The 19,451-nt window shown below is 48.1% G+C and overlaps 1 protein-coding gene across 1 annotated transcript in view; it reads right to left on the bottom strand.

Moving 5' to 3' along the window:
• LOC123351351 (guanylate-binding protein 1-like) overlaps positions 1-19,451 on the bottom strand; it is a 102,922-nt gene that overhangs the window by 71,181 nt on the left and 12,290 nt on the right. The window contains exon 3 of the mRNA XM_044990642.1: positions 15,085-15,194. Coding sequence (XP_044846577.1) covers positions 15,085-15,194 — 110 coding nt within the window. The remainder of the gene's footprint in view (positions 1-15,084; positions 15,195-19,451) is intronic.

The following is a 19,451-nucleotide window of genomic DNA, read 5'->3' as shown; positions in this document are numbered from 1 at the left end:
GCTGATTTTTCTAGAAAGGGAACAATTCCCCTCTGTTGCCTGTGAACTCAGTTTAAGGCCACAGCCCGACAGGAAGAGAGCCGTGACCCAACGTTGGAATGACTCGTTTGTGTTAATTCCCCTTGTTTCTGTTCACTGGCTGCCCTGGAAGGATGCCATAATGGAATGATCTCAGATTGGAGGGAGGTCACAAGTGGGGATCCATAGGGATTTGTTCTGGCTCCAGTGTTGTTTAACATCTTTATTAATGACCTGGATGTAGGTATAGAGAGCATACTGATCAAATCTGAAGATGACACAAACTAGAGGCGGGTTGACAACACCATGGAGGACAGAGCTAAAATACAGAGAGATCTTGATAAACAGGAGAATTGGGCTATAGTCAACAAAATGAAATTCAACAAAGACAAATGTCAGGTGCTACACTTAGGGAAGAAAAACCAAATGCACAAATACAAAATGAAGGATAACTGGCTTGGCAGCAGCACTACTGAGAAGGATCTAGGAGTTGTGGTGGATCACAACCTCAACATGAGTCAGCCATACGATGCTGTTGCAAAAAGAACAAATGCAATTTTAGGTTGCATTAACATGCAAGTCAGGGGAGGTGATAGTACCAGTCTACTTGGCACTGGTGAGGCCTCAGCTGGAGTACCGCGTCAAATTTTGGTCACTGCTGTATAAAAAGGATGTAGAGAAACTGGAAAGGATCCAGAGGCAAGTGACAAAGATGATCAAAGAGATGGAATGCAAGTCAGATGAGCAAAGGCTGAGGGAACTGTGTTTAGTTTGGAAAAAAGAGGGGATTAAAGGATGACCTAACCATCTTTAAGTACTTGAAAGGGGGTCATGAGAAAGATGGAGAAAAATTGTTCTGTCTTCCAACAGAAGGCAGGACAAGAGGCAATGGGTTCAAACTACAGCACAGCAGATTTAGATTAAATCTCAGGAAAAGCTTGCTAACTCTCAGAATGGTAGGACAATGGAGCAGACTGCCTGGGGAGGTTGTGGAAGCTCCTTCACTGGACGCTTTCAAAAGGAGGTTGGACCCATCAGTCCTGGATGTTTTAAGCCCAACAAATCCTGCATTTTGGCAGGAGGTTAGACTAGTCCACTGAAGTCCCTTCTAACTTTATGGTTGAATTATTCTAAGGGGAGATCTGACTGGAGGGGCATATCACAGGAAGAGGCAGCCCATCAGAGGGACTGTTGGCAGATGCCTGATAAGGAATGAATGATATGCCATGCCCAGCCACAAGGTGGTGAGAGAACCACTACACCATGCCTGGAGGTACTCTGAGTCAACCCTGTCACATCTCCTTATAAAATTAAAAGCCATGTTCTGATTATTTCTGTTTGCAGTTCAGACCTCTGTGGTTCCATGCCATGTTGCACTGATAAATGTTTATAAAAGTACATAACTACAGGATACCAAAGTCCATCACATGATCCATCCTCCACCAGTCCCTCAAATATCCCTCAGTGACCCCCTCCCTCCTATCTTGTAACCTCCCTCAACCTATTCTTATCCCCCTTTACCCTCTTTTCCTCAGCTCCTCACACCCATCAGGTTTCTTCTCCTCCCAGTGAAAGCATGCTCTGGTTTTTCCCATCTTAACAAAGGGCACCCTCGATCCCACATTGCCCTCATTCCCAAGCTCTCATCATCTCCAAACACATCGATGGCACCATTTGTGCCTGTCTAGAATTCCCTTCCTCCAGTTCCATTCTAGATCCCTCCTCTCTGCTTTCTACCCTCTCTTCTCCATTGAAATCCTGCTCACCATAGGCACCGACTTCCACTATAGCTGAGGGTGCTCAACACCCCCCTCCACCCCTGGATCTGTCCCCAGTCTACCCCTTCCTCCAAGCCCCCACCCTGCCCCCATTCCATTCCTTCCCCCAAGCCCCTGCCCCAGCTCCACCTCATCCTTCTCCTGCCCCACCTCTTCCCAGCATCCTCCCCCAAGCATGACCCATCTCCGCTCCTCCCCCTCCCTCCTGGAGCATCCTGGAGATGCTGGGAGGGAGGTGGGAGGAGTTGGTCAGCAGGGCCTTCGGTGGCTGAGAGGTGCTGTGTGAGTGGGGGCAGACGGGGGAACTTGGCTGCCGGTGGGTGCTGAGCACCTGCTATTTATTTCCTGAAGGTGCTCCAGCCCCGGAGCACCCACAGATTCGGCGCCTATGACTCTCACTAAGGCTATGTCTATACGTAACCACTACAGTGGCACTGCTGTAGCACTTCAGTGAAGATACTACCTACGTAAACAGGAGGCCTTCTCCTGTCAACCTAGCGCTTTCTACACTGGAGGTTAGGTTGGTTTGACTGTGTTGCTCAGGGGTGTGGATTTTTCACATGCCTTAGCTACACAATTATATTTGCCTAATTTCCTAGTGCAGACCAGGCCTAAGATTTTTAATGATCTCTTCAGGGCCTCTGCTTCACCCTCATCCTCCTCAACCTATCAACCATATGCTTCTTGAAATCTTGTCTTTTCTCCGCTTTCGTGACTCTTGCCAGCTCTACACAAAATGTTGCACTGGTTTAACCAAATGCGTGTTTTTAAACTAGTTTAGTTAAACTAGTGAAAGTGGACACTCAAATTGATTTAAACTCATACAAGTCAGTTTTAAATCAATATAGGAGTGTCCATGCAGGAGTTTGCCCCGGTTTATATAAATTGTCTTTAAGCCAATTTTAATTAAATTAAATTAAATGGAAATTCTCTGTGTAGACCAGGCCTCTGTCCTCTCACATATCTCTTCCTACATCTCTATCATACTTTCAAAGTTTTGTTCAGTGAATCCACCTCATCATTCCTCTAGTTTTTTGTGGGGATTGCAGGCCCCATCCTTGCCCCTATTCTCTCTCTACATCCTATCTCTGGGTGATCTTTTCTGAACACATGACTTTAGCTATCATCTTTCTGCTGGTGATTCATAGGTTCACTGATGTGCTTCAGACCCATCTCCCTCTGTCCAAACTAAAATCTCAGCCGGTCTCTGACCTCTGGTGTGGATGTCCAGGTCTCCACTCAAACTCAGTCAGAGCGGAGCGCTCAGTCTTTCCCTCCAGGCCCTCCCCTCTCTCCTTATTCTCTGTCGCTGTGGACAATAGCACCATCTTCCCAGTCATTCAGGTCCATATAACCTGTGCCTTATCTTTGACTCAGTCCTCTCTAGACTCATATATCCAGGCCATGTTCAAATCTCGCTGCTATGTCCTACATACCATTTCTAATATCTGGCCTCTCCTCCAAATCCAAACCAACAAAACTCAGCCGGGCCCTTAGGTTCTCATTCACATCTCCCACTCTTGGAGGGTCAAAGAAGAACATTGATGAGTTTGCTGCCCAGCAGAATCATCACACTGCCCCTCCTCTGAAACAGGATGATCCTCTCGTCCACTGTTAGTGCATGTGGGAATCCTGGTGCCAGCCAGGGCTCTGCGCTTTCTGTGGTGTCTGCTTCCCCTTCATCTCCTCTTCCCTGTATTTTGCTCACTCCTAAATTCTTCCTGACCCTCAACAAAATTACCAAATGAGACAAACAAACAAAAGCAATAAAACAGGACTGTGGCAGTAATTTAAAAACACCTCTAACAGAAATAAATGTGCGGACATGTTTTAAAAGTGGGGAAAGGTGGACTGAGCTGGATTTCAAGAGGTAGCAAATCTCATGTCTAACAGAGTGTGTTCACAGAAGATATTGAGTTTTCTGCTCCATTAAAGAGTCAGTATATCACAGCTTGTTAATTTAACAGGGGTGAATACACCCTTCTCTTCAAACACAGCTTTCCATGGATAGGGCGTGGTCAAAAATGATGCAAGTTATCTCTACTCTGTACGAGCCCCTTCAATCAAAGTAGATATCAAGGATGAGTGAGTCATCTCATAAAAATAGTCCCTGTCCAACAACACTTCTGTCTGCCCAAGGCTGAGGACAAGATGGCTCTGATGCCCCTGTGATGTTGGCAGGCTAGGTGCCAACTCATGTCAGAGTCCTGGGCCAATTCACTTGTATATTATATAGATCAAGTGTTAAATGTATGAGTGTATTTGGTATTTAAACTGTATGAAAACTTGTGGGCTGCTACTTGCATTGTTTTCACTTATCTGTATCCTGTTATAAAGTAGTAGCAAACATTAACACTGTGTATACCTCTGTAAATAAATAACCCATCAAAGAAGCCTGGTGGAATGCAAATGAAGAACTTTTCTTTTAAAGTGCTAATTTCAAATCAAGTGGTCATTGTGTGTGATGAACAGAGGTCAAAGACTCAGAAAGCATTCCTCACTTTCTGTCAAAGATACACGGGTAGGGACACTGTCAGCTTGATTTCTGTGAGAAGAAGCTATAGGTATGGATTCACATAAAGCTCCTTCATCTCTGAATGGCTTGAACTCTTACAGGGACGAGCACCAGATGCAAAGCGGAGATCCTCAGAGCAGGGCCATTCTTAGGCATACACAGCTGCTTAGGGCACCCGAAAATTCAGGGCACCCCTGGGTCTTAGTGTCACCCTGCCACCTCTTCCTATCTCTATTTTAACCCTTCCTTCAGGCTCCCACCAAAGCTAGCTGCTGCAGCCTGGAGAATCTACCTCCAGAAGGGATCTAGTACTTAAAAGTGAAAAAGCCTCCAGCCTTCCACACCTATTAGCACAACATCGACACTGTTAGAGCCATTTAACAGGCATTTGCCAACACCCAAGTATCTACTGTCAGTTTCTGAATTTACTGACAAGAACAGTTGTGCATCACTGTTATATTTACTCAAGAACATGTTAGTCTACAGGACCTTATTTAAAATTTGCTTTAAAAATATTTCATTAGTGCGTTGCTGAAGATTATAAAATCACATCTCTAAAAAATCCTTGCATAGATTTTTAGATGCATAATCTGAGTATTCATCTTTAGCTTTAAATGCTTAGATCTTCAGACATAGTTTTTAAAAGAAATCCTTCAAAAGACCTCCCATATCTAAAACACACATACGAGCCCGGGCTGCCCTTGGGCATAGAGGCACCAGTTTAACAATACTGCATAGGGCCCCATGAATCCTAAGGATGTCTCTGCCCCAGAGACAATGTGGGTACCCTGAAAAGACTCTTGGGAAACTGGCAGTTTATTACATCACTGCCACCACTTGGAATTACAAACCGTGACTCACCTGTGCATATGATTTATCTGATTTAACCTCTCATTAACCCTCATTTTCTTTTCTTATCTAATAAACCATTAGTTAGCTATAATATTGGCTACCGGTATTGTCGCTGATCTTCCAGGTCAGAGTGCAACCACCAATGAACAGTCCCACACACATCAGAAGTATCCCTCAGTAACCAAAGCAATAATGAACGATCAACTTTATGAAGAGAAGTGATAGGTCCAGCATAATCCGAATAGCTTGCGGGCCTTGATCTAATATAAGCAGGAGATCATTCTAGATCCTCATGAGGTCAGAAATTATGCAGAATGATACTTTCATCCAGATGCCTCTGGAATTGAAGAATCACAATTTTCAATTCCCTTCCCAAAAGAAGGGAGATTTGAGATGGTGTGATAAGTGGCAAGCACCCTAGCATCAAGAGATGATTTCCTAAGGAGTGGGAGGACCTCATATTTCAAAATGGTTGGCACCCTCCTCTTGCTAAGCAATGCATTGACAGTGGCTGGCCCTGGCATTTGCTGTAAGTAACCACAATGGGCAGGGGTTGGGACTGCAGGTGGTAGGCCTCAGAGAGATCCTTATCAGCGACTAAATTAAACACAGCCAAGGGGAAAACACTCCATCAGGATCCACAACCAAGGAACTCAGCCCAGATCTGATCTCTCTTATCCACAAAGAACATGTCAAACTCTTCAAAACAACAAAGCAAACACAGCCAGATGCTCATGTGTTCACCATGTCGAGCACTGCAAGGATGATGAAAAAAATCATAGCTACAGCACCACCCCTTCATCCTGCATGAGATTAGTGGGTTGCTGGTTACCCAGCGGGACAACCTGTACCAAATCAGGGCCTACATCAGCACCTAGTGAGGTCTTGGCAATACGTGTCAGGCCTGGATGGCATGTCACAATAGCATTCTCATAACAAATCAGGAATTTATTTTCCAAAAACTCTCACATCAAATACCAAAGTTATCCTACCCCTTTGGTCACCTAGTTTCTCACAATAGGACCCAGCGGATCTTCTGGAGGCACTTCCCCAGAGGTACTTTCTGCCACCACTGAAGCTTATCTTTCCTCCAAAGAGTCATCCTAACCGGTATCTCTAAATCCACTCACTCAGCTTCACCCATTCTTTTCATTCCACTCATAAGCATCTCCCTATGGGGATCCCTCTTCTGGGGATCCATCTTCCCATCACACCAACACCAACACCACAACTTGCCCATTAAAAATACAAATAACACAGGTAGAGGGGGTCCTCGCACTTCCCTTTATTCCAAGACCAGCAAAAAGCATGCAACATTTACACCAACAAAAAACAAAGGGACTGCTCTCACCAATCCCTGAGCACAAAATAAAACACAAAAATCATAAAATGATGACAGCTTGCCTGAAGATGTCCCCAAGTAAATATTACCACTGTTAACAAATGGGAGAACATTAAGCTCAATAAAAACAATACAAAACTATCTTCACAAACCCCCCAACACCCTTAGGCAGTACCTTTTGGCCACCCCCTAAAGGCCGTGGCTTCTATGCTCAGCTTTTTATTCTGGAGAGGGCCCCCAGTGACTGTCCCAAGCACATGTCTGTGGCTGAAAGAGTCACTGGAGCCAGAGAGAAAGAGTTCAAACAAGGTTGAGGATGACCCCATAGTCTGGTAGTTACAGTACTCACCCAGCATGTGGGAGACCCAGACTGCCTGTGCTAATGGCTTTTTAACTATATACAGGGAATGAAATAGCTTTCACTGGAGAGATTGAATATCACACCAGAATATCCCATAGCCCAATGGTTACAGAACTCTCCTGAGAGGTAGAAGAGCCCTCTTCAAATTCCTTTTTCCTCTCAGGTGGAGAGGGAGCTTGAACCAAGGTCTCCCATGTCCTAAGGGAGTAGTTATGAGGGAAGGCCTCTTTCTTTCCAAAATAGTGTAAGGCAGCTGGAGTACTGTATCCAGTTCTGGGCATCACATTTTGGGAAAGATGTGGACACACTGGAGAAAATTCAGAGGAGAGCAACAAAAATTATTAAAGGACTAGAAAATATGACCTATGTGGAAAGATTGAAAAAATCGTGTTTGTTTAGTCCGGATAAGAGAAGACTGAGTAGGGACGTGATAACAGCTTTCAAGTACATAAAAGGCTGTTATAAAGGTGCTAAATTGTTCTTATCCACTGAGGACAGGACAAGTAGTAATCGGCTTACATTGCCACAACCTAACTGCAAGGCTATTTAAGCACTGGAACAAAAAGCCTAGGGAGGTTGTGGAATCTCTGTCATTGGAGGCTTTTAAGAACGGGTTAGACAGACACCTTTCCAGAATGGTCTAGATAATACTTAGTCCTGCCTCAGCACAAGAAGCAGGACCAGATACCTTCTCAAGGTCCCTTCCAGTCATATATTTCTATGATTCCCGGCTGCAAATCCCAAGCAGAATCTGGCATCTCCCTACAACATGGACTTAGGAGTGGGGCTTAGCACCCACCACTCTTGTCAGCATCTCCCATTGGCCGGCTTATGCAGCTCCCTGCTGGCTTTTGTGACTTGCACTCTAAGGTGCCTATCTCTCCCTAGTCATTGTACTGGAGTGTAGGCACCTAGCTCAGGCTTTGTGTATCCCAGTGATCTTTCCTAGCTCCTTGTGGGCTCTCAGCCTTTGTCTACAGAATGCATGAACGATCATTATCCTCCAAGGATGAAATATGAGACCTCAGTGCATAGTGAGGGTGTTGAAGTGCACACAAACTTTAATGGCAGTCAGGGCCAGGGCTGGGAGTAGAACTCCTGGGCCACAGACTTGCAGTTTAGTGCACGTTCCCCGAGGTTAGAGAGTACAGCACAGGAGTTGTTCTACTCCTCAAACACTGTGTGAAGACTGCAGCTTCCCCTTCAAGATGTTTAGTCCATGTGAATCCCATTCAAGGTGCACGTGTGCCCCATGCACATGAGATCAGAATCTTTGCCCAGCAATGTCCATTTGGGCTGTGCCCTGCAGGCCTCTAGCCCCCATCCTGCACCAGAGGGCATAAAGGACACAGGGGCCTGAGCCATTCCTCAGCTCTCTCTCACCATCTGTGCCATCAAGACATAACTCAGCAGTGCCCATCTGCTACCCATACCGTTACTCTCCCTCTTTCTCTCTGCCTTATCTTAGCTGGTTAGTCTAGTTCACTGAGGCTACCTACCCCTATTTCATAATTCAATTTAATCTGTATTTAACAAAACACACAAAAGCCCCCCCCCCTTTTTTTTAAACGTCAGTTGCTTTCTGCTGCTGCCTTTCCAATGGCGGACCCAGAGTCCTCAGCATACAGGACTTTTCCATCATGCAATAGACTCATTCCCCACACTGGCAGCCATAGCCAGTGTTTATTCTGTCTAGGTGAGAGCCATACATTGAACAAATGCTCAGTCTGTCAGTATTCTTCATCTAGAATTCGCCACTCGAGGGACAGTCGTCAGAAGCTGTTTCTCCTGGAACAACTGATGAGGGGCACATCTGACCCAGAAGAATGGACAGCGGCTCTTAAAAGGGACCTGCTTCCTCAAAGTCCCACTGGGCTAGTGATCAGGTGAGTGGACATTCGACCCCCAAGATTGCCTCTGACAAAAGGGCTGATTCACCCCCAACCAGCCCTTCAAACTGAGCCCTGCACCACGGGCTCTGAAGGCTGGCATTGCTTCCTCAGCACCAAAGCAAGGGAGGTCAAAGCACCAATCGAAGGAGAGGTCCCAACACCAGTCTGACACACCTGATGGGCAGAAATCAGAGAGGCCTAACAAGCACCAGCAGCCTTCTGCCCTCTCCCAGTGTCCAAAAAGTCATCCAGCATGGGCTGCTGAGATGGAAACACTTGCCCACCTGGTGCTGAGTGAAATTAAATCAGCCCCAGTACCCAGGAGCAGCCCCCGTTATTTTGATGGCCAAGGCAGAAAACATTTTCAGCACCTTCCCCCGCTGAGCCTGAGCCCTGTGCACCCCAGGCCATCATCCCCTCTGGAGAAGCCAATGACATAATTTTCCAAGTCTTTGGGTCAGCATGAGAGAAGCAGACTTAGGGTAGAGCTCACATTGGTGGGACCCAGGGCTTTGCTGTGCCTGCTCCCCGAGCTCCATCCCTGCTATTCCTGTCACCTTTGTCCCTCAGCCCCTGAGAGCTGCCGTATGTCGGTGAACCCTAGAATCATAGAAGATTAGGGTTGGAAGAGACCTCAGGAGGTATCTAGTCCAACCCTCTGCTTGAAACAGGATCAACCCCAACTAAATCATCCCAACCAGGGCTTGGTCAAGCCAGGCCTTAGAAACCTCTAAGGATGGAGAATCCACCACCTCCCTAGGGAACCTGTTCCAGAGCTTCACCACCCTCCTAGTGAAATAGTTTTTCGTAAGTCCAACACCAAGAGAGGGAATCAGTCCTTTCTCCCAAGGGGTTGCAATGCCAAGGGGACAGGTACAGTGTCATGCGGATAGTTCATAAAAATATTATAGGAAATTCACACACTTGTCACATATGGTCCCTGAGCTGCCACACCTCCATCACTGTATAGCTTCCTAGTCCTTCCGATGGGACAGCTTCTCAATCGAGCATCAGTCATTTCCTATGCCCTGACTCCCTCCATCTGTTCTCTCTGGATCTAGGGCTCCCTTTCTGCTTTCAGCTGGTTAATATCATGCTGCATTGCTCTCATGCCCTCCATCCATTGTCAGAGGTCCGAGTCCCTTGTCTTCCCCATAGCAGCAGTGACTACCAGCTCAGCCTCATGTTCTTATGTCCTGGGGCTGGGACCCACTTCCTCTGCAGCCTCGAAGGCTAATTGTAGCTCTGCAACAATCCAGATGGTGTCTTCCAGCCCGTCAGGTTTCTCGTTAGGAAGAGTTGTCCAGATCTCTCTCACAGCTGTGGGGGGGTCGTAAATTATTCCCTGGCCATTAAATCCCGTTTTCAGTTTTCATAGTCCAGGAATGCCCTGGTGACCAGACATCAGAGGGCAGGTCCAGGATTGCTGACCGATTCTCCTTCCACTCAGGTCTGTGGCACAATGCAGGGGCCACTTTAGGGCATCCCTAATGGAGGCATATTGCCCTGGAGTACCATGTCTGAGTCAAACACCTCCTGGGCTTTGCCTTGGAGCAGTAGGCCGAAAAGAGTCCAGCCTGGAAGGCCCATTCCAGCCATTGGTTCAGGCAGGTCACTCAGAATGCTTGAACTAGCTGCCCAGCCTTGGAAATCCCCAGGACAAGCTATGGACACGATGATTAGATTCTGCATCTCACCGCCTGCACTGCCCTGTCTAGTTCCTGACTAATTAATTTCTGCCCACCAGGTAGCCTTCTGGCAGCTTGCTGACCTCACATCTACAGCATCCCAACTTCAGCCAGCCAAATTCACCAGGTGGGGCCTGTTTCCCAAGTGGAATGTCTTAATAAGGCTTCCCAAGTGCAGCAAGATGAGGGTCTGAAACATAAGCCCACATATCAGAGGCCTGGAATGGGCTGAGGCCTGGGCTAACAGTCAAAATTTTGCAAAGTTAAGTTGTGAGCAAGAGGCTGACCCTGTACACAGGATCTGGCAAGAACAGGGCTGATATTGCAGAAACACACATTCCTATGTAGTGCTGGGCACAAGAATATATACACAAACACATCTGAGAAAGGTGGTACCAGAAAACCTCGATATCAAACACATCCCCCAAAGAGAACAAGAACACACTGGGGGGAGGGATAGCTCAGTAGCTTGAGCATTGGCCTGCTAAACCCAGGGTTGTGAGTCCAATCCTAGAGGGGGCCATTTAGGGATCTGGGGCAAAAATCTGTGTGGGGATTGGTCCTGCTTTGAGCAGGGGGTTGGCCTAGATGACCTCCTGAGATCCCTTCCAACTCTGATATTCTATGACCCAGCTTAAGGATAATGACAGTGTGATGGATAGATACATTTTGATCAAACCAACATGTACAAAGTAATGGGTGGCACCCTAGTACATCAGAGGGTGGCATTCTGATACATTGGGGCAATACATAATTTCTTTGTATTGATATATAAAGACATAAAGAAGGATCCCATGCACTGCTACAGGCTGGGGACTGACTGGCTAAGCAGCAGTTCTGCAGAAAAGGACCTGGGGATTAGAGTGGATGAGAAACTGGATGAGTCAGCAGTGAGCCCTCATTACCATGAAGTCTAATGGCATATTGGGCTGCATTAGTAGGAGCATTGCCAGCAGATCAAGGGAAGTGATTATTCCCCTCTATTCAGCACCGGTGAGGCCACACCTAGAGTATTGATCCAGTTTTGGGCCCACTACTACAGAAAGGATGTGGACAAATTGGAGAGAGTCCAGTGGATGGCAATGAAAATGATTAGGAGGCTGGGGCACATGACTTACAGATAGAGGCTGAGGGAACTGGGGTTATTTAGTCTGCAGAAGAGAAGAATGAGGGGGGATTTGATAGCAGCCTTCAACTACCTGAAGGGGGGTTCCAAAGAGGATGGAGTTCTGCTGTTCTCAGTGGTGGCAGATGACAGAACAAGAAGCAATGGCCTCAAGTTGCAGTAGGGGAGGTTTAGGTTGGATATTAGGACACACTATTTCACTAGGAGGGTGGTGAAGCACTGGAATGGGTTACCTAGGGAGGTGCTGGCATCCCCATCCTTAGTCTTTTTTTAAGCCCTGGCTGGGATGATTTAGTTGGGGATTGGTCCTGCTTTGAGCAGGTGGTTGGATTAGATACCTCCTGAGGTCCCTTCCAATGTTAATCTTCTATGATTCTATGAAACCTGGCTGGGTGCCTTCACTGAAAACCAAGTCTGGAGTTATTGGGCGTTTAATTGAGGTCTGCTACCTCTGCTATCTGCGCAGAGCTGAGCCAGCACACTGAATGAACACACACAGCGCCAACTTCAAACCACAACAAGTGCTATTAATGAGTCTACTCAATGCTACACAAACCCCTCAGGATTCCCACTAGCAGGCCAGGTGAGCCACAACTCAGCAGCAAGCCCTGAACACGCATGAGCAGCTAAGCTCTGTAGGCACTAGCCCTGGCTGGCAGGTCCCAGTAACCACTCAGACAGATGGCTTAAGAGAAGGGGTATTGTACCAGGGCTGGCAGGAAAAGGCAAGACTCCACACTCTGTAAGGACAACAGCACAACCATTTACACTTCAGGTAACACAGCAATTCCTATCTTGGATCTGGGGGCTGCCCGTCCCACAGAGGGTGACAGCTCCTGCTTGGGACCCTTTTCAGTCCATTGCTTTGTTGGAGGCAAGCAGGGGACATGCAGGTTTCCTGGCAAGGATGAGTCTGTGGTGCTCCTTGTTGCGGGGGGGGAAGCTCTCTGCATTGTTCCTGTCCACCGTGACAGTACTTCCCCCACAGCTCTGACTAGCGACTGCTACAGTCCTTGGCAACAATTATGCTTCAAGGTCCCCACTACATAGTTCTCCTTTACAAGGCCAGCACACCCTGCTCTTCGGAGCCAACACCCAGTCAGAGCACACTGAGCACTCCCCAGCCTATTCTTGCTGTCTGTTGCTTCTTGGCTGCAACAGCCTCCTTCAGGCTCCTGTCCCTTCCACAGCCCAGGCTAGTTGCTGGGTCCCTGTCCTCAACCACTCCCTGGATGAGTTCAGTGCTTATCACTGTGGCTGCAGGGCCTGGCCCAGACTCTGCTGTGTCTCTGTAACTCCTCCACACACCTGGTCTTCACTGCAGTGTCCACTGAGCCCAGGGTGCTCTGTTCACCAGGCGCTATTACAGCCTGTGCCTGCCTGTAATGGGTTGGGACTCACCACCTGGCGCCTCCCGCTGGTGACTCTGGGAATTAGCTCTGTCCAGTGGAGCATCCCCTCCTGGTGGTGTCCCATCCTTCGTTCCACCCTCAGTTAGCATCTCTGGACGCGTGTTGCTCCCTGCTTGGCGGTGCCCTCTTTGAGAGCGCTGCCCTCCGGCAGTGCCCCTTAGTCCATCCAGACCCGCTTCTGGGGGTGGTTGATCCACAGTCCTACACCCCAGCCACCCTGTCCAAACACACCCTCTCAGTCCAATCCCTCTTGTCAGGGATCTGGTGTAGTCTACAATGGCCGCTCTCTACAGCCGATAGCTGGGTGTACTGCAAGGGGGGACCCAGGCCAGCCCTCTACTCTGGGTCCCAGCCCAGGGACCCTCTGGCAGCAGCCTCGCTGTCCTCCTTCTCTCCCCTCCCCTTGGCTGTCTGTTTCCAACGATCCCTTCCCCCTACAGCCCCTTGCACCCGCTAGGCCCTTCCCTTCAGGATCTGCAGCCTGGCAGGCTACGGGCTAGAGCTCTCTAGCCTCCCCGGGCCTGGCCAGCACTGCACTGTCCACAGTGCTAGTCTCCCCCTTGGAGACTAACCTTCCCTTTCAAAGGCCTGGAACAGACTGAGTGCTCCCTTCCTGGGCAGCCTTTTTATAGGGCTGAGCCTGGCCCTGATTGGCTGTCTCCAAACTGGGCCCTGATTGGCTCACAATAAGTCCTTCTATAATTGGCTCCCTGGCCTGCTGCAGCCCACAATCTCAGGGAGTGGGGCAGTTTGCCTGACTACGCTGTCCATGATGCCTGCAGCTCTCTGCCAGCCACTACAGCCTGTGCTTGCCCAACACCCCCTGAACCTCTCTAGCTGCTACTACAGGCTCTTGCCCTGCTTGTCTTCCTGGTCCCTATGCATCTCTCCAGGTTTTTCTAGTGCTGCATTTCGTAGAGATGCCTTCCTGGCTCAGATCTTTTCAGACAGTTTCCAACTTCTCACTCTGTTGTCCAATAAAGGATACTGGGTCTGTTCTTCCACCCTGGGCAGGGAGGATGACAGGTCAGTGTAGAAGATGGGAAAAGAGATCAGACATGAGTGTGCAGCTCCACAGCTTCATCTCACACAGTTCTGAAGTCTACAATACTGGTCGGGTTTGTTTCCATGGGTGGTTAGAGGGTATGGTGGTATGTTCATGTAATCCCCTGGCCAGTCAGAGTTGCACTTCTCTCCCTCTGGGTCCCCCAGCCCAGTGCCAATGCACAGAGATTGAGTCAGTTACAGCCCAAAGCTCCAAACCCCAGAAGCTCATGGTTTTAGCTCTGTACGTCCCCTGGTCAGTCCCTGCTGCGGCAGTCAAAGGGGTGGTTGCCACATCCACAGCCACTCGTGTTAACACACACATAGGGGTATGTACGTGATGCCTCCCATTTCCCCCAAAGCTACATCCCTGGATTCCTCCATAGGCTGGAGGAAGATCATGCTGCTTCTGCTGCCCAGGCAGGCAATGGCCTATGCAGGACCCTATGGCTGTTGCTGAGCCAAGGTCCAGAGCTAGATAACCAAGCTTCATGTAAAGCACATGGTGAGTTGTTTTCTTTCTTGGTTTTCCTTGTTATTGTCTTGTCCATATACGGTGAGGGGGGGGGCTGAGAAAAGAGGTACACACCACAGAGAGGGGTCTGGCAAAAGGGACCGACCAGCAGAAGAAGGTCGGGACTGAAGGGAGAGAAGGTAATGTGGTGCAACTGTTGGGAAGAGGAGATACTTTTCCTTTGAAGTCCCCTCTCTCCTCCTCTTTCTATTGGGGCTCATTTTAGTTTTCATATTTTTAGGATCCAGACACCTCTTAAGATCTGATACCAGGGCCGCCTCCACCCCTGGTTACTTAGGGGTGAGAATGTGTCCACACATCTCCATGTGTGCATGTGGGTGGGGAGATTATTAAATGACTGGCCATCTTTCTATTATATACATTCATATACACTTATAGATAAATTATTGATGGATCCATCCTCCATCTATGGCTACCCCATCTTCTCCCCAGCAGGCCCTGCAAACCTTGGGGCAGCTCCCACCCCTTCATTGGCAGCTGCAGACTCCAACTCCCCAGGGCAGCCCCCGCTGGAAGGATACTGCAGCTTATTCATGGAGTCCTGGTCAATGGTGCCTTTGCTGTTGTACACCAAGGTGCTGCTCAGCAGGACGGCCAGTGTGAAGATCCAGGTGTCATGCTTCGGGTCACCCTAGGTTCACAGGCAGAGGGAGAGAGAAGGGGAATGGGGTTGGTTGAGAGCATCTCATTGTATGAGTCTGTCAGTGTAACACACAGGTTCTGCTGGCCAGCAGCACTGCACAAGGGGATGGAGGGATCCTCCACAACACGCATGACAGCAGTTTCCCATGGGGAGCAGATTGCTAGTTTGTCGCCACCCTAGGAGGTGCAGAAGCACATGCCACCCCTTCAGCTATCCATCTTTCACCTGTAACTCCAATTCAGTGGTGCCAATTATAAAAGCAGCATCACACTCCAGCTTTGTACAGATCACTGCTCTGTCATGAAATGTGGTGCAATGCACTGGTATTTTTTTAAGCTCATTCAAAGTCTCAGCAGGTACCAGTGACAGGATGAACTTTTACAGGAAGGGGAAACTTAGATGCTATCATCCAGCTATAACCATTGTTCTCCCTTTGCTGAGCAGTAGCAAATCTGGAGCCATTTTCCCACAGGAGGTGAAATCGGTGACACAATGTCAAGGTATTTCTTAGAGTAATTTGTTTACTTACAGAACATGCCCAAGGCCTGTTTGCTTGACTGGAGGTCCTAATAACCCCCGCTCCTCTCTCACACAAACCCTTTCTGGAACCTCAACTAAGGCATAAGCACCCTGTCACCTAGATTCAACTCTCTGAAGCACCTCCCTCTCAAATTCTCCTCCTAACACATATTCCCTCTCACTGCCTCAGGCCCTGAGCTTTCCACCTGGAAAATCTGCAAGTCTGAAGCTGCTCACCCCACAGTCTTGTAAGGTAGCTTGGGAATTAACTCCTTTTATACATCTGTTCTGCTGTACAAAGGTACCTGGGAAAGGTTTCACTACCCACCCAGCCCACAGAGCGCTTTAACTCACCCCCCCTTCCCCAATGACTGGATTTAGGATTGCAAGGGTCTCTTAGGGGATGTCTCCACTGAAGCTGGGAGCAAGCCTCACAGCCTGTGTAAACAAACTCACACTAGCTTAACTCGGGCTAGCGCACTAAAAATAGCTGTGTGGATGTTGCAGCTGGGGCACAGCTCATGCTCTCAGCCCATCCAGGTGCCTTGGTTTGAGCTCGGGTTGCTAGCTTCAGTCACTGGCAGAGCCACAACAGCCACAGAGCTATTGTTAGCACACTAGCTCAAGCCCTGATAGCATGAATCTATCTGCCCGGCTGAGGGGCTCGCTCCTAGTTGCAGTGGAGACACAGCCTTATACTTCCTCTAGAGAATTCCATTCCCAAAGAATCATAGAAACAGAGGCGGACTAAGATTTAGTGGGGCCCTGGGCACAAAGAACTCCCCCTCCCCCCGTCACATGGGGTCCCATCCCCTGCTTCTCCTCTTCCCATTCCTTCACTTCTCCCCATCCTCTTTCCCCCTGCATCTCCCCCTGCTCTCCCATTCTCCTCTGCCCACTTCCCGCCTCCCATCCTAACAACCTCTTCCCCCCAATTTGTCCACATCTCTCCTAAAGTGTAGTGCCCAGAACTGGACACAGTTGAGGCCTCACCAGATGCACCACATTGTTGGCTCATATTCAGTTTTTGGTCCACTGTAACCCACAGATCCTTTTCATCAGTACTGACACCTAGACAGTTATTCCCTATTTTGTAATTGTGAATTTGATTTTTCCTTCCCAAGTGAAGTACTTTGCACTTGTCTTTATTGACTTTGATCTTGTTGAATTCAGACCATTCTCCAATTTGTCAAGGTCATTTTGAATTTTAAACCTGTTCTCCAGAGTGCTTGCAACCCCTCCCTGCTTGGTGTCATGTGAGGATTTTATAAGCATACTCTTTACTCCATTATCCAAGTTATTCATGAAAATATTGATTAGTGCTGGACCCAAGAATGACCCTTGTGAGACCCCACTAGATACACCCTCCCATTTTGACAGCAAACCATTGATAACTACTCCACGAGTACAATCTTTCAACCAGTTGTGCACCCACCTTGTAGTAAATTAATCTAGATCACATTTCCCTAGTTTGCTTATGAGAATGTCATGCAGAACTATGGTCAACAGCCTTTCTAAAATCAAGGTGTAAGGCTTCCTTCCATCCATTAGGTCAGTAATCCTACCAAAGAAGGAAATTAAGTTGGTTTGGGATGATTTGTTCTTGACAAATCCATGCTGACTATTCTTTATAACCCTATTATCCTCCAATGGTTTACAAACTGGTAGATTAATATTTTGCTCCAGTATCTTTCCAGGTATGACGTTAGACTGACTGATCTCTAATTCCCCAAGTCCTCCTCTAGTCTTTCTGGGACCTCTCCCATCCTCCAGGAGTTCTCAAAGATAATTGCTAACGGTTCTCAGATAGCGAGTTCCTTAAATACCCTAGGATGAATTTCATCCTGCCTTGCTGACTTGAATACATCTAATTGATCTAAATATTCTTTAATCTGTTCTTTCCCTATTTTGGCTTGTATTCCTTCCCTCTGGTTATCAATATTAATTGTGAGTCAAGGTCATCATTAACCATTTTAGTGAAGACTGAAGCAAAATAGGCATTAAACAGCTCAGCTTTCTTCATGTCATCAGTTATTAGCTCTTCTTCCCTGCTAAATAGAGGATCTGCACTTTTCTTCATCTTTCTCTTACTCCTAATGTATTTAAAGATCCTCTTCCTATTGCCTTTTATGTCCCTTGCCAGGTGTAACTCATTTTGTACCTTGGCCTCTCTCATTTTGCTGCTACATACTTGTGGTGTTCTTTGGTACTCCTCATTAATTTGACCATATTTACACCTTTCAAAGGATTTCTTTTTGAGTAATGAGAGCTTATATATAACTGATTCCTAACGGGCATGACATTAGCACCTTTTGCCATAACACTACTAAATTGTGATTACAGTTAAAGTTGTTTAAATACAATATCTACCAAGTGATCACTTAAAAGCAAGGAAACCTCCATCTATGTTCATTAAACCCCAAATATCACATTGTAACAGAGGCAGCAGCCTCCAATAGGCAGAGGTCACTCTACAGACCCTGCCTTTGCTTTCCCTCTCTTCAGGGTCCTCCAAGAACTCACTTAGTTCAAAGGCAGTTAAAGCAAACTTCTCCGGGGGTCCAGTGTATTGAGTCCTCAGGGGCACATTGGCCCTCTAGGCTCAAGCCCCAGCCCAACCTCTGTCTCCTGATAATCCACAATAACACAAGGTCTTCCAAAACCAGACCATTAACTCAAACAGTCCCAGCACCTCCTGTCTGCAGTTTGTCCTTCTCCACAGGCACTTCCAGCTGGACCCCTTGCAGTCTCTCAGGCCTCCCATCCTAGAGAGCTTGCCTCACTCTCTCCTGCTGCTTGGGTGTTTCTCCTGCTGACTCAGGGCCCTGCAGAACTCCTCTTGCTCCCTGCTGCATCTACAGACATAGCTGCCATCTCCTAGGCTTCCCACCTCCACTGCTACCTCCTGCTCTTTTTGTATTGGAATCACTGGCTTGATGATCAGCTGGCTAGATCATCAGGCTAAAAGGGTAGTGATCAATGCATGGAGGGGGCCATTGGAGGGCCCTACAAGTTGAGGAGCTGGGGAGAGGATGCAGTCTCAGGACAGGGACTGACATGGAGTCAATGAGGACATGTTTTGAAGTGGGACAGAACTGGATGGACTTGGGGGGGGCAAAACTCAACCCCCCCACCCTCCCTCCACTGTCCAGCTCAGACACTGTCCTCCCCTTCCCCACACCTCACTGTGCTGCTCTGACCTCCCCTTTCCCTTGGGAACAGCCGCATTTGGGCATGGGTAAGCCTGGATTCTCCTCCCCATGGCGGGAAGCAGCATATGGAAGGAGGGGACTTCTGGGCTCCTTCTCCTGATCAAAGATCACTGCAGGGAGGAGAGCCTCAGAGCAATCCCTGGGTCTGGTGGAGCAGCCATGGGGAGGAATTGTTCGGGGATGGGGGTGTTTGTAGAGGACAGGGAGGGAAGGCAAAAGGCACAGATGGTTTCACTTCCCTTCCCTTCACGTCTATCACTGGGTGCAACAGTGCCCAACTGGAGGAAGCAGAAAGGGACAAGAGATTGGAGATGCAGAGTTCTTACCCCAGATCTTGGCTACTGTATGGTGAAGCACTCTGTCATAGAATCATAGAAGATTATTGTTGGAAGAGACCTCAGGAGGTATCTAGTCCAACCCCCTGTTCAAAGCAGGACCGACACCAATTAAATCATCCCAGCCAGGGCTTTGTCAAGCCGGGCCTTAAAAACCTCTAAGGATGGAGATTCCACCA

Source organism: Mauremys mutica, chromosome 17, assembly GCF_020497125.1.
Source record: "Mauremys mutica isolate MM-2020 ecotype Southern chromosome 17, ASM2049712v1, whole genome shotgun sequence".
Lineage (NCBI taxonomy): Eukaryota > Metazoa > Chordata > Testudines > Geoemydidae > Mauremys > Mauremys mutica.
This window is presented reverse-complemented; position numbering and strand designations above follow the sequence as displayed.